Raw genomic sequence first — 12,612 nt, 5'->3', positions numbered from 1 at the left:
TCAAGATTTTGAGTTCAAGATTTTGGAATGAGTATTCCTAAGTCTCAACATCTACACCAACAAGGCAACAATTCACTAATATACTCTTGAGAGAAACTACACATGATGATAGCTCTGTCGTCATTTCATAACCCAACAGACCTTAACATAGCAGAGACCAGGGGCGAGTCTATGTGGTCAGTGGGTGGGCACTTGCCCACCATGGATTTTTTTAGCTAATGTAATTTTTACTAATATTTTATATTTCCCCTGTTGAAAAGTTAATTTTGTAAGTATATTTTTAGTTTTGCCCCAGATGAAATTTGTTTCTAGATCAGCCACTGCCAGAGACCATACCAACTAACAAGGCTTCTACTTAACAGGAGTTGCATCTTGTATCCCATTTAAGTTGAAAAAGCGATAATAATGTGATAAAAACACCGTGTTGCACGCAGAGGGAATCACGAGAAGAGAAATCATATTACCACAAAACCTTTAGGGGAAAAATAACAAACAATATCTCAAATCCAGTCACTTGAAAAGACTTATATAAACACATATTTTCCTAAGCTCTAAACACACATATCCAAATGTCAATAAAAGAAAACCAAACCCGCATAAAAGAAAAACCAAGCCAATCAACATGAGAGATAAAAAAGACACTAATAAAAAAAACTCACACACACGACAATGAGCTGCACGAGGTCTTTTCTTCTCTTACCGTCATTGCTCCTCCTGCACTTCCTCTTCATCTTCTTCATACTCATACCCTTCTTCATCATCAGCCGTTGCATCTTGGTACTGTTGATACTCTGACACCAAATCGTTCATGTTGCTCTCTGCCTCCGTGAACTCCATCTCGTCCATTCCTTCACCCGTGTACCAATGCAAGAAAGCTTTCCTTCTGAACATAGCAGTGAACTGCTCGCTCACACGCCTGAACATCTCTTGGATCGAGGTCGAGTTCCCGATGAAAGTGGAAGCCATTTTAAGACCCGTCGGTGGAATGTCACAGACGGTTGATTTCACATTGTTGGGGATCCACTCGACGAAGTAGGACGAGTTCTTGTTCTGAACGTTGATCATCTGCTCGTCGACTTCTTTGGTGCTCATTTTGCCTCTGAACATGGCTGACGCTGTCAAGTACCTGCCGTGGCGCGGGTCAGCTGCGCACATCATGTTCTTCGCGTCCCACATCTGTTGGGTGAGCTCAGGGACGGTTAAGGCTCGGTACTGCTGCGATCCGCGAGATGTGAGAGGTGCGAATCCCACCATGAAGAAGTGGAGACGAGGGAATGGGATCAAGTTCACAGCAAGCTTGCGGAGGTCAGAGTTTAGCTGACCAGGGAAACGGAGGCAGCAAGTGACGCCGCTCATGGTGGCAGAGATCAGATGGTTCAAGTCTCCAACTGAACGAAACACAAACAAATTAACAAGCCCATTAGAACAGTGATGCTAGCAACAGGACAATATGCAAGTGCGTGAGATGTTACAAATCATCGAGTATGTAAAGATATTTTAAATGCAATTTCTACTCTAAGCAGATAAAAGCATAGTTCAATCATGCAAACCATTCAATTTCTATTAATATCAACATCAAGCAGCTGGATATATACAAAAAGAGAGTCTTATAGTTAGGAGTGGTGACATATTAATATAGTTAATTTATATTAAAGTAAAATAAATTTTGACTAATATAAGGTTAAAAATAATTTTATATTATAATTATAAAACTTTAAATATAAGTAAAATTAATACGAGATGGACCATATGAATGAATTGTTTTATTTATATATATATATTATATATATAATTTAATTTAATTGTCTATATTTTGAAATCACATGTTTTATTAAAAATATATGTATAAACTTTCTAATTTTCAATAAATAAAATTTTGAAGAAAAATTAAAAAACACAGATCAAAAACTAGTTTCTATTCTAGTTAATGAACGTTAAGCAATTGGATATACAAAGAAGAGATGCTTACAGCTTGGAGTGGTGAGCTTAAGAGTTCGGAAGCAAATGTCATAGAGAGCTTCGTTGTCAAGAACCATACACTCATCTGCATTCTCCACAAGCTGATGGACAGAGAGAGTTGCATTATAAGGCTCAACAACAGTGTCAGACACTTTAGGTGACGGGAACACAGAGAACGTCAACATCATCCTGTCTGGATACTCCTCCCTGATCTTCGAGATCAGCAAAGTCCCCATCCCAGATCCAGTTCCTCCTCCCAGTGAGTGACACACTTGGAATCCTGAAAAAGACCGTTCACATCAACACACACACTAATCTTAACCAAACGAAAACGAAGTCAGGGCCGGCCCTGAGATTTTGAGATTATATACGATTTAATAAAGATTTCAATAGAGAACCGAAACTAACCTTGCAAGCAGTCACAGTTCTCGGCCTCTTTGCGGACGACGTCCAGAACCGAATCTATGAGCTCAGCACCTTCAGTGTAGTGTCCTTTGGCCCAGTTGTTACCGGCGCCGGACTGACCGAAGACGAAGTTATCAGGACGGAAGATCTGCCCGTACGGACCCGATCTGACACTGTCCATAGTCCCCGGCTCAAGATCCATCAAGACGGCGCGTGGGACGAACCTCCCGCAACTAGCTTCGTTGTAATAGACATTGACTCGTTCGAGCTGCAAATCGCTTTCACCTTGGTACCTTCCCGTCGAGTCGATGCCGTGCTCGGCGCACACTACTTCCCAGAACTTAGCGCCGATCTGGTTCCCGCACTGTCCACCTTGAATGTGAAGAATCTCTCGCATCTTCGATGACTAGCTTAAGTATTCAACTAGAATCTATAGAGAGAGAGAACAGAGATTTTGAACGGTTACTACTTGGGAGGAAATGAAGAAGACGAAGCGGTTGGTTTTTATAGTGCGGAGCTAACGGAGACTCGCCGGTTCAAACTGAATCGGTTTATGTAAACCATACCAAGCTGAACCAAACCGACGATTTAACTTGCACACCACTTTGCTTTTTCATTTTTTTCAATTATAATCCCTTACCTTGATGATTTATTTACTTCAATTTTGTGTGGTTAATTTACTTTTTCTGATTATGTGTTAAAAAATAATTTGAACTAACTTAACCTAACCGAAACCGATGCTAAACCAAAGTCGCACACAGTCCACGATGGATTCAAACCGGTAACGTTGGTATTCGACTTTATTGGCGCCACGAATGACGGAGGTAAGTAAGAGCATCAGCATTAGACCCTCTCCAACCCACCCTTATTTCTATCTCTATATTTTCCCCTAAAATAGAGAAACTCTATTATAGAGGTGAAAATGCTCCAATGTATGCCTCTATAATAGAGTTTCTCTATTTATAGGGGAAAATATAGAGATATGTTATTTTCACCTCTAAATATAGAGGCAAAAAGTAACTTTCCTCTATATTTTCCTCTAAAATAGAGGAACTCTATTATAGAGGCATACATTGGAGCATTTTCACCTCTATAATAGAGATCTCTATTTTAGAGTAAATTATAGAGGTGTACATTGGAGATGCTCTTAGTGAACCCCTTGGAAGGGGGTTCACAAAGCATTTTTTTATTATTATTTTTTTTCTGTTTGCTTTTTGTTTTTTAAAAAAAAAAAAAAAAAAATTATAACCGGACCAATCGCGGGCCGCCACGTGTCGTGGGGCCCGCGCTACAGTGATGATCCGGGTTCAATGCAGTGAACTTCTAAGAAGGAGGTTCATTGCTTTTGTTTATTTTAATATTTTTTTTTTTTCGAAAACTGTGTGAACTCCCCATGGAGTTCACTAATGCAGATGCTCTAACGGCTGTTAGGTTCGTTGGCCCATGACATACATAAATATTTAAACACTCTATCTTCAAGTTGGCATTTACAAATAAAGATTGGTACCCACTGAGCAAATAATTGTGGATATTTTGTTTTCATAGCAGGAAATTCTGTATATTTTCCTGTCATTATGTGGACAATAAGTTAATTCTTTTGCAAAAGAACCTGTCGCAAATAGAGAAACACTATTTTTTCAGGTAAATCCATAAACACAATTCATTGAGGTAAAATCAGTTTTATTTTACAAATTTTATTGGAACTGAAATTTGATCTATGATAAAAAAAATTACAAATGTTATTAGCATATTCATTTTTCTAACTAAGATTAATAGAGGATAAGTTATAATTTGTGATTCTTCATTTTCTGCATTAACTCCACTGGCCATAGCACCCAAGAATAAAAAACATGGAGGGGGTTGTACAGATGGATCCAGACTGGCTCAGGTGCGGAGACTGAAAGGCTGCGAGATCTGAATAATTTCTTTATTTTTCTCACTTTTTTATATTCTTGCACATGAAGCGAACCGTGATAGACACATGATACCAACGTTAAAGCACGTGATTGGGATTACTGTTAGCAATTACTAGGTCCTTGTCCGCGCTACGCGCGGATAGTATTTTAATTTTTTTTTATATATTTTTATACTATTATGTCAATTGTTTAGTTTTATAAAATGTTATGTTTTTACTGTAAATTTGGAATTAAAAATCTAATTTTTCGTTACTGTAAAGTAAGTTAATTTTTTTGAATCTTACCACAACACATTATACATGAAGAGAATATAGTTGGTCTTTATATTCTTATTTGCTGTAATATTGAAAATTTTGATGATTTGCTTAAATGGTTTTTTTTTAATTATATATTTTAAGATTGATTTTTCGTGACTACATTCTATAATTGTCTAAAAAAAATTGTTTGTCCCATATAGACATCCACATAAATATGAACTTTTGATAAATTTGTTCATTGGAATATTTAGTTTCACTTTCAACTTTATTCTCTTTTTTGGCACCCTCATGCTAACTTGTGGGGCTAGCCAACTTGGTGCAAAAGGGTTGACAAAAGCTGATCGAGATGCGCGTGATCGGACACCTTTTGCTAGGCTATTCGTACAGAATTTTAAAGATCTAAGAATATAAGCAACAGAAAGTTCAGAAAATTATTTAGATACAGCCTGTATTTCGTCTAGCTCCGAGTCCAAAGCAGACCAATCTTCCTCCTTTTGAATGAGTATAACCAGTTGTTCACAGTTGATTAAAAGATCATCTCTTTGTGTCCAAACTTCAGTATCACTTGCATTGCCCATAGCAAACCATCAGCTTCCGCTTGCAGTGGTGATTTGGTGCGTGTATATTGGCCCTTGCTCCAAACAGCATTGGAAAGTCACCATCCATTAACACAAAGCCAAGTTCATATATGTCTCTTTCATTTTATCCAGGATGACTAGCAAGAGCGTTTCTTTGCGGAGGAACAGTTGTGTCCGTTACTTCAACTCCCATATCAATCTCCATAATCTCGTCTATACGTTGAGATATCCTCCAACAATCTCCTTCAATTTTATTCGCTAATGGAAAATACATAATTCCTACGACACTATTAATTATTGTTTTTTTTTGTAACACCGATACGACAAACTTATGTTTGATTTAACAAAACTCTTATTTTAATTTTGTATTAAAGAATCAATCATATTTCATATTATCCATAATTTTAGTAAATTTGCTTATTTGTCATGTTTTTATTAGATTTTAGCTAAATCATTGATTTATTATTTATTTTTAGCTAAGTCACTAATTTATTAATTTAAAAAATACCCTTAATTAATATTATGTATATATTAAAAAATAAATTTTATTTTAGTAATATTAAATTTCTATTTTATATTAAAATTTAGTTAGTTTTTCTTATTTTTCATATTTTATTAGGTTTTAGACTTTTAGATAGGTTATTGATTTATTATTAATTTCTAACTGATTCGGTAATGTGTTAATTAAAACAATACCCTTAATGAATTTTATATATAATTAAAAACGAATTTTATTTTAATCATATAAAATTTATATGTTATATTAATATTAAATAATTGATTCTAAAATAATATAATAAAATTATCAAAAATTTAAAAATAAGATAATTTTTATATATATTTTGTTGCTATTTGAAAACAATATTTTTATTATAAAAGTTAAGAAGATACAAAAAATTATAGTTAAATATTATTCAAGAAAAAAACATTTATATAAAGATATTTTCTAAACTATTTCTAAGATATGAGTGTTTTAAAAAATTCAGGATGTTTAAAACAGGGGATTATGCTTATGAGAGAGTGGCTCGGGAATGGGTTTCGAAATGGGTCGAATGGGCTCCGAAAATAGCTTATTTTTTTTAACTCAAACTCAAGTCCGGATGACATGGCATCTTGGTTGGTTTACAATATTTTGCCCATGTGGCAAGGCTTAGAAAGTAGAGATTTAGTCCCTTTTATATAATAGGATGCTAATCCCGAAACTAAAAATCGACAGGGTCTGATTAGCAATGAGGCTAGTACTTTTCGGTTTGGTACGGTTATGAATTCTTAGACGGTAACACGTAATGCATCATGCACAAAAATGGTAAAACGTAGTTAGAGAAATGAAATGAGTAAATATTCGAACGAGAAGTGTGTATTAGTAAATGGCAAAACAATGATTAAGAAAGAGATGAAAACAAATAACTAAAGATGCACATGTGCACGTAAATTTCCGATAGAGTCGAATGAAACTGATAGTTTTGAAAGGAAAAAAAACTGATAGTTTTGTTGTTCAGTGTGTAATTACCATTTTATATAAAAGTTATCATTTAGTTTTGTGTGAATACATTCGATTGCTTAATCTTTCTATATATTATAATCAATACAGTATTGTAGTGCGATGCAGACTGTCTAATCTGAATAGTAACGTGCAAATCACTCTATAATCAATTAGACAAGTCCAAAAGGTGTACTCGGGTCCTACATACATGACGTGAAAATTAGAGAGACAGCAAAGACAGCTTTTTAAATGATTATGGCCTCAATCAGAAGCAATGTATCGTTCTCAAAGTTAGAGCAACTTGTGTCTTGTAAGTAGTAGCCATCAAGTTACACCATCAATTTCATAACCAACACAATCTGATAACTCTGCGCTTATTAGTATTTTTCTTCTGCTGATAGTCCTGGTTTACCAAATTTAAACTAATTTCAAAGTAACTTCCTAGGCCGGCGAGTTGCGCACTCTAACATAACTTCAAGATAACTTTTGTCATTTAGCGTATAGAGTTATAGACTATTATTATAAGGAAAGAAACGAAGAATACTAATCACGAAATCGAGCCTAGATAATGGATATTCTTTGTCGCAATAATCCAACAAACAGACGAATCCGACTTAATTTACCTGAGTTTATATAGAACATATAAAACGTTTCCAGCTAATAAATAATAACATCTTCATAAATTTAGATAACTGTGTGAAGTTTTTTTCGTTCTGATTCCGTATGAAATAGCCTAAACTCGAAACATGTAACGTGGCAACCTATAACAACAATAAACCGGATTATATATATGTTATTTCTCTATACAACAAAAAAAAGAAACGAAGCTAAAAAAAATTCAAGAGCCGGTTTGATTCTGCTTGTTCCAGTACTTCATCTCCCACTGTAGTATTCTCTTAGTTGTACTTTGTTTCCTCTTCTCAACCGCGTAAAACGACGCCGGGTCGTACGGAGGCGGCATGGTACACGGACCGGTCTCTGCAGGGTGCTTCACTAGTGACTCCGTCATAAACTTACGCTCGTTCCCGCTCCTTGGACACGCCATTGTTTCCGAACATATCTCCATGGCATTCTGGGGGATCTCTGGTTTAAACTGAAGGAGTTTCGCGTATCCAGTTAAAAGGTGGTACATGTAATCATACACGTAGTCCATCTTGAGTTCTTGTTGGATGAACTCGCTCGCCGTCTTTCCAATATCCTGCGCCTGGTTATAAGAAAATATAACCGGTAGATATGACTTGAGAATCTAGACTCTATATTATCAGTTCAAACAACTGTTCTATAGGTTAATAATTGTACCTTTTGAATGTGAGAGTTGCCCCAATGAACAGCAAACTTGATGGAGCGGCACTTGTCGTGCTCCCTAACGGGCCAATAATGGTGAGCCGGAAGCAGGCCTCGAGTGAAGAAATCATAGTAATGGGGTCTCACCAGCAGAGTCACCGAGTCACATGCTAAAATGTACTTCTCGCTAACGGACCATGCAGACCCTTCTATGTATATCTTATATCTACAGATAAACATTGCATTAGACCCATACCGTTACTAATTCCTTATGTCAACTTTCATGTTTAGGGATGATTTAAAATCCCAAAATCTTTGAATATATATTTAAATTCTACAAAATATACTCTACCTGTGATGGCATTGACTCGCCAAGTCTGATTGCTTGTAGCCTTCCTTTGATTCTCGGATCCAATCCTACCAAGATCAAAACAAAACAAAAAACACACACATAAATCAAGATTGCAGTTGTAACCAGCAGAATCAGAGTTTTTTGGTATTTTCTCAAAAAGGCCATATCATTACTACCTGAGCGTATACACGAGCGTTCCATTCGTGTTCCTCGGAGACATTACACTTCATAAGATCTTGTCTTGTCTCGGCCACAGATGGATTCCCTTTCCAATAAGCATAAGGCTCTCTGTTTATCCAAGTGCTCCTCTGGTTCCCTTCTCTTAGTTCCTTCAACAAACTCTCCCATGGCTTTATATTCACTTCCGACCTACAAAAATCAACCATGTCAAAAAAACTTTAGTGGGTTTCTCTGATCTATTCGAAACTACTATGGTGTAATTGAGAGAACTTGGTAAATCACGGGTTGCACTAAAACAATAAAAGAAAGTTCTCATTACCACCCCCAGAAGGACCAATCAGGAAACACTATATCGAGCGTCTCCTCGTTTCCGCAGTACCGAAACAGCGGCGGAGGCGACGGCGCGTCGACTCCGGCGAAATCCAAAGCTCTAACGACCGGCCAGTCAACGCAGTCAAACATGAGCTCGAGATCAGGAATCTTCCCAGGGTACTTCCTTAGAAGCTGCAAGAATCCCCAGATGGTGAACACATCTCTCGTCTGAAACGCATCCTGAAACTTCTCCACGTAGACTCTCCCGCCGACGATCGCTAACCGGAAATTCGCAGTCTTCCTGGCCCGCTCCAGTGCCTCCCTCGTGATCCCTGTCTTCGCCCAGGGACGGAGATCCTCGTGGATCCATCGGAAGTAATCCGGACACGTGGCGGTCGGAGCATCTTCTCCGAAGCTCTCCGTGGCCGGGTAGTTGTTTCTTGGACACGTTGCATTGGTGTCGTTGGCGGAGCAGTGTAGTGTGAACTCGGGTTTAGGGCTTTGTGTAGTTACTGGAGTCGGAGGAGGGTATTTTGGGAATATCGTATGTGATCTAGTCTTTGTCGTGACGGCCTCTTTCTCTAGCAGAACCTATTAAGTTTGAAAAAACGGTGATGACATGTGTTAGTCGTAACTCGTAAGTGGGTTACAACTAGTTAACTCGAAAAAGTCATAGGTAGGTCCCAAAATATGCACGTGTCAGTTTCTGCGGGATTTGTCAGAGAGCCGACATCACCACCACCAAGACTCTTTCTAACACAATTGAAAATCCTCACGTGACGGAACAAAATTCAAAGTATTAACAAAGTTAATTAAAGATCGATCCATTATCACATAACTATAGTCTGAGATATTATATTGAGTTTTTATGTAAATTTCGATAACTTCTATTTATGTTATATGCTTTGTTTATACACAGAGAGGAGCTGGATCTTTATACAAGGAAATAATGCAATAAATTAAGAGCTAGTAGCCTAGTAGGACATAAGTACATGATGCGCGAGATATATTCTTTCCATAATTCTACTAAATTCAGCAAGAAAAGTTGGGAGTGTGGTTTTGAAACTTACGGTGGGGTCTAGTAGGATGCGCGTGGAGATAAACGCGCCGACGATGAGTAGGGTGAGTAAGGAGAGGAGGGCGTAGGATCTGTTGGGAGATATTCCAAAACCGGAGGACTTGACAAAGGGAGACCAGTTCGTGAAATTGCGAGAATGCCCACCTCCTGGCTCGTTCTTGGACGGTGAGCTTCTCATCGGTGGCTGCTGTTGTTATACTCTTCACCGACGGAGAAACCAAAAAGAAGAAGATGGAGAGAATCGAAGAGAAGATTCGAAAGAGTTTGGGAAAGAGGACAAAAAGAGAGAGAAGAAGAAGAAGAAAGAGAGAGAATCTTGTGAGGAAAGTAATGTGAACCATCAAGCTTTAATAATGCAACACATTGAGGGTTTTATTTAATAAAGTCATAACAAATCTTATAGGTTTGGGAGTCATAAAACCTTATAGGTTTGGGACAAAAATATATTTACGAAGTAAACAAAATATATTATTGAATAAATAGTTGATTTACATACATTTTACTCTTCATTAACTACCCTAATTTTTATTCTAAAATATATTTTGTGTAATAACAATACTTACATTAAACCTTTCTCGACCTTTTGGCCAAAAATAACTTCTGAGATTGAGAAGTGAATCTGAGAAACTCCTTCAACATTCGTTTGACTAATGAACATTATAGTTACAGCGGAAAAGAAATCAGTTTGTTATTTAGATTTTAGTATTTTTGTGACTGATATTTGTATGCAATCAACGTAGCAATAGACATTTCTAAAACTGTCCGCTTCGTTAGTCATAAGGTTTGGAAGTCACAAAAACCTTAATAGTATAATTATCCCTTCCTCAGGGCAAGGATTCAAAATTTAATGTCGCAAGCCACGACAAAACCACATGTTTTTTCTATTGCGCAACAACACGAGTTGACAAACCTTGCCTAAGAAAAACGTTTTTGGGGCCCTGATCGAAAGTTTTCGTTTAAATCTAAGCGAGATTTTTCAATCGGGAGATTGGTATAGAGCACATGTTCTTTCACTTCATGTCGTTGATTCTTCAGCTTTAACCTAATTTTAACATCTTATTATGGGTCATTAACTAGCCATGTTTCGTTTTTTCTTTTTTTTTTTCTTGATCAAATGATCAAAAGCCATGTTTCGTTAGACTTGAAATATTACGTATGCGTATGCTGCTATGGATTTTGAACTCTCTTATCTTTGGTTTATATGTTTCTGTTCTAAATACACAATTTGTTGCAGGGCTAGCAAAATAATTTTATAGGTTCTTTGGCAAACAAATTATCGACATCTAAAATTAATATTTTTTTTTTATAAAAAAACTATAAGTACTATTTTATTAAATTTATGATGAAATATATATATACTAGGTGTTTTGCCCGCACATGCGGGCATGTCTTATTAATCCAAAAATCCGCATTATAAAACTCTAATTGGTGAACATGTTGAAGGAAAAATATTATGGTAAATTCTTTGTTCCTCAAAATTTATACCAGTTATGTTGAAATTTTAGTCAAATTATTGAAAGGTAGATCTCATTTTTTTCTTTTAAATTTCCCAGGGAGGAATGAATTTACAAGAAAAAAATTTTCCTATGCAATTTTGATAAGGAACAAATTGAACAAAAATTCATATTTTTTTATTTTTTCAATTCCAAAATTTTATTTTTTATTTTGTTCATTTTTTTCATTCTTCTAGTGGTCACCAACTGAAGCTATAGTGTTTCACGGATTAAACTTAAATTGGTTTAAAATAAAAGCAAAAAAAATTGTTTTGAACTTAGTCACAAATTAAGTTATTATTAATGATTTTAAATAGTTAAATCAAACTTCAAATTATTTATATATGTCAAAAAAACGTTCATCAAACTATGTACTTATTATTGTGTTAAAAGTTTTAAAACACTCATATATTAGAAATAGTTTAGAAAATATCTTTATATAAATATTTTTGTTAATATTTAATTATAAACTGTTTTATATCTTAGTTTTTTACTTTATAATAAAAAATATTATTTTCAGATAGCAACACAATATATATAAGAATTCTCTTAATTTTAAAATATATTTTCACAATTTTATTATATAAATAATAACTAATAATAAATTAATGACCTATATAAAAGCTTAAAACCTAATAAAATATAACAAATAAGAAAATAAGAATTTAAATATAACATATAGATTTAAATATTATTAAATCAAAATTCGTTTTAATTATATATAAAATTCATTACGGATATTTTTTAATTAATAAATTACTGATTCAGCTAAAAATAATTAATAAATCAATGACTAAGATAAAACCTAATAAAAACATGACAAATAAGTAAAATTGACTAAAATCATGGAAAACATGACAAGTAAGAAAAATTAACTAAAATCATGGAAATCATGACAAATAAGTTAAATCACTTCATAAATAATATTATAAATATATATTCTAGGAGTTTTATCCGCATTTGAGGGCTTAATAATTTTACAAAAAATATTTTTTTTCTCTCTCTGTAAATAGATATATTATAAATTCAAAAAACATTAGAATAAATTATTTGCATACTTTTAAAATATTTCATAATTAATTAAATATTAAAATTTTAATATATGATAAAAAAATTATTTTAATAAAATAGCTTTTGTTATGTAAAGTAAACTTGAAAGAATTCATACATACATAAAACTATCTACATGGTTTTATATTTATTTTTAAAATATTATGATGAACAATAGTTTTGGATAACATAATATAGAATATCTTTAGATAATGATGGTTATCAGATTAATGATTTTTTTAATTTATGAGTAATTATATATTAA

The 12,612-nt window shown here is 34.6% G+C and overlaps 2 protein-coding genes across 2 annotated transcripts; both read right to left on the bottom strand.

Annotated features, from left to right (window-relative positions):
• Positions 1–440: 440 nt before the first annotated feature.
• On the bottom strand, positions 441–2,852 carry LOC103874246 (tubulin beta-8 chain). The gene is made up of 3 exons (XM_009152659.3): positions 2,368–2,852; positions 1,970–2,239; positions 441–1,388 (listed from the first exon to the last, which is right to left on the bottom strand). The coding sequence occupies exons 1-3, from the start codon at positions 2,759–2,761 to the stop codon at positions 703–705; spliced, it is 1,350 nt and encodes a 449-aa protein (XP_009150907.1). The 5' UTR covers positions 2,762–2,852; the 3' UTR covers positions 441–702.
• A 4,404-nt stretch (positions 2,853–7,256) lies between these two features.
• Positions 7,257–11,706, bottom strand: LOC103874245 (O-glucosyltransferase rumi homolog). The gene is made up of 6 exons (XM_009152658.3): positions 9,797–11,706; positions 8,734–9,317; positions 8,411–8,603; positions 8,235–8,299; positions 7,898–8,108; positions 7,257–7,802 (listed from the first exon to the last, which is right to left on the bottom strand). The coding sequence occupies exons 1-6, from the start codon at positions 9,980–9,982 to the stop codon at positions 7,437–7,439; spliced, it is 1,605 nt and encodes a 534-aa protein (XP_009150906.1). The 5' UTR covers positions 9,983–11,706; the 3' UTR covers positions 7,257–7,436.
• Positions 11,707–12,612: the final 906 nt, after the last annotated feature.

The sequence above is a fragment of the Brassica rapa genome, chromosome A06 (genome assembly GCF_000309985.2).
Source record: "Brassica rapa cultivar Chiifu-401-42 chromosome A06, CAAS_Brap_v3.01, whole genome shotgun sequence".
NCBI lineage: Eukaryota > Viridiplantae > Streptophyta > Magnoliopsida > Brassicales > Brassicaceae > Brassica > Brassica rapa.
The sequence above is the reverse complement of the archived record's forward strand: the minus strand, read 5'-3'. Positions and strand labels throughout refer to the sequence as shown.

Excerpts from the sequence above, each read along its gene's own strand:
- LOC103874246 (XM_009152659.3), bottom strand. The coding sequence starts at position 2,761 with ATGCGAGAGATTCTTCACATTCAAGGTGGACAGTGCGGGAACCAGATC. Across the intron at positions 2,240-2,367 it reads GAACTGTGACTGCTTGCAAG|GATTCCAAGTGTGTCACTCA; the intron begins GTTAGTTTCGGT and ends GGTCTTTTTCAG. Across the intron at positions 1,389-1,969 it reads TAAGCTCACCACTCCAAGCT|TTGGAGACTTGAACCATCTG; the intron begins GTAAGCATCTCT and ends TGTTTCGTTCAG.
- LOC103874245 (XM_009152658.3), bottom strand. The coding sequence starts at position 9,982 with ATGAGAAGCTCACCGTCCAAGAACGAGCCAGGAGGTGGGCATTCTCGC. Across the intron at positions 8,604-8,733 it reads GATTGGTCCTTCTGGGGGTG|GTCGGAAGTGAATATAAAGC; the intron begins GTAATGAGAACT and ends TGATTTTTGTAG. Across the intron at positions 8,109-8,234 it reads GCGAGTCAATGCCATCACAG|ATATAAGATATACATAGAAG; the intron begins GTAGAGTATATT and ends GTTTATCTGTAG.